Here is a 614-nt window from a genome sequence, read left to right on the forward strand (position 1 = left end):
CGACGCCAGCATGATGGCAGCTCCGCCGCCACCGCCGCCCCCCCAATGTCACCCCCGCCACCTCCCAACAACAGCCGCGGCGATTGGCCCGCCCCGGCGCCTACCAACTCCGGGTGCGTTAGGGGGGAAGGGGCACGGGGGAAAGCGGGGGAAAGCGGGGGAAAGCGAGGCAAAGCGCCCAGGCGGCGGCGTGGCGCGGTGACACGGAGACAACTCCGCTGCCCCCGACCCGCGGGTGGGCCCGTTGTGGCTGCGTGGGCACCCCCGCCTCCCCTGCTCCTCCGGCACTTGGGAGCGGCGGGACGGCTCCAACGCACCGGCGGGGGGTTCCTCGTGAGTCCCAAAAGTTGGCCGTGCCCACCGCGGGCTCAAAAGAGGGAGAGAGGGCGACCTCCCCGGCCAAACCTCTCCTTTCCGAGCGGGCAAAGAAGACGACGCCGGCTGGCCGCCTTTAAAGAAGGAGCTAAAGAAATAACCCGCCCCGCTTTCCCCCCCTCGCCGCTCCGCCGGGCGGCCCGGCCCACAGCGTCCGGTTGCGTAGCAACGGGGCCCGCGCGCGGTACCGGCCGCGGCCGCCCGAGCAGCCCCGGCTGCGTCTCCCCGCCATGGCGGGC

At 73.1% G+C, this 614-nt stretch overlaps 1 protein-coding gene across 1 annotated transcript in view; it reads right to left on the reverse strand.

Moving 5' to 3' along the window:
* NDUFB2 (NADH dehydrogenase (ubiquinone) 1 beta subcomplex, 2, 8kDa) overlaps window positions 1-607 on the reverse strand; it is a 1894-nt gene extending 1287 nt beyond the window's left edge. Inside the window, exon 1 of the mRNA XM_010566352.1 lies at window positions 525-607. Coding sequence (XP_010564654.1) covers window positions 525-607 — 83 coding nt within the window. The remainder of the gene's footprint in view (window positions 1-524) is intronic.
* Between the last annotated feature and the right edge of the window lie 7 nt (window positions 608-614).

This window comes from Haliaeetus leucocephalus, unplaced genomic scaffold, assembly GCF_000737465.1.
Source record: "Haliaeetus leucocephalus isolate CR32 unplaced genomic scaffold, Haliaeetus_leucocephalus-4.0 Scaffold206, whole genome shotgun sequence".
In the NCBI taxonomy this organism is placed as follows: domain Eukaryota; kingdom Metazoa; phylum Chordata; class Aves; order Accipitriformes; family Accipitridae; genus Haliaeetus; species Haliaeetus leucocephalus.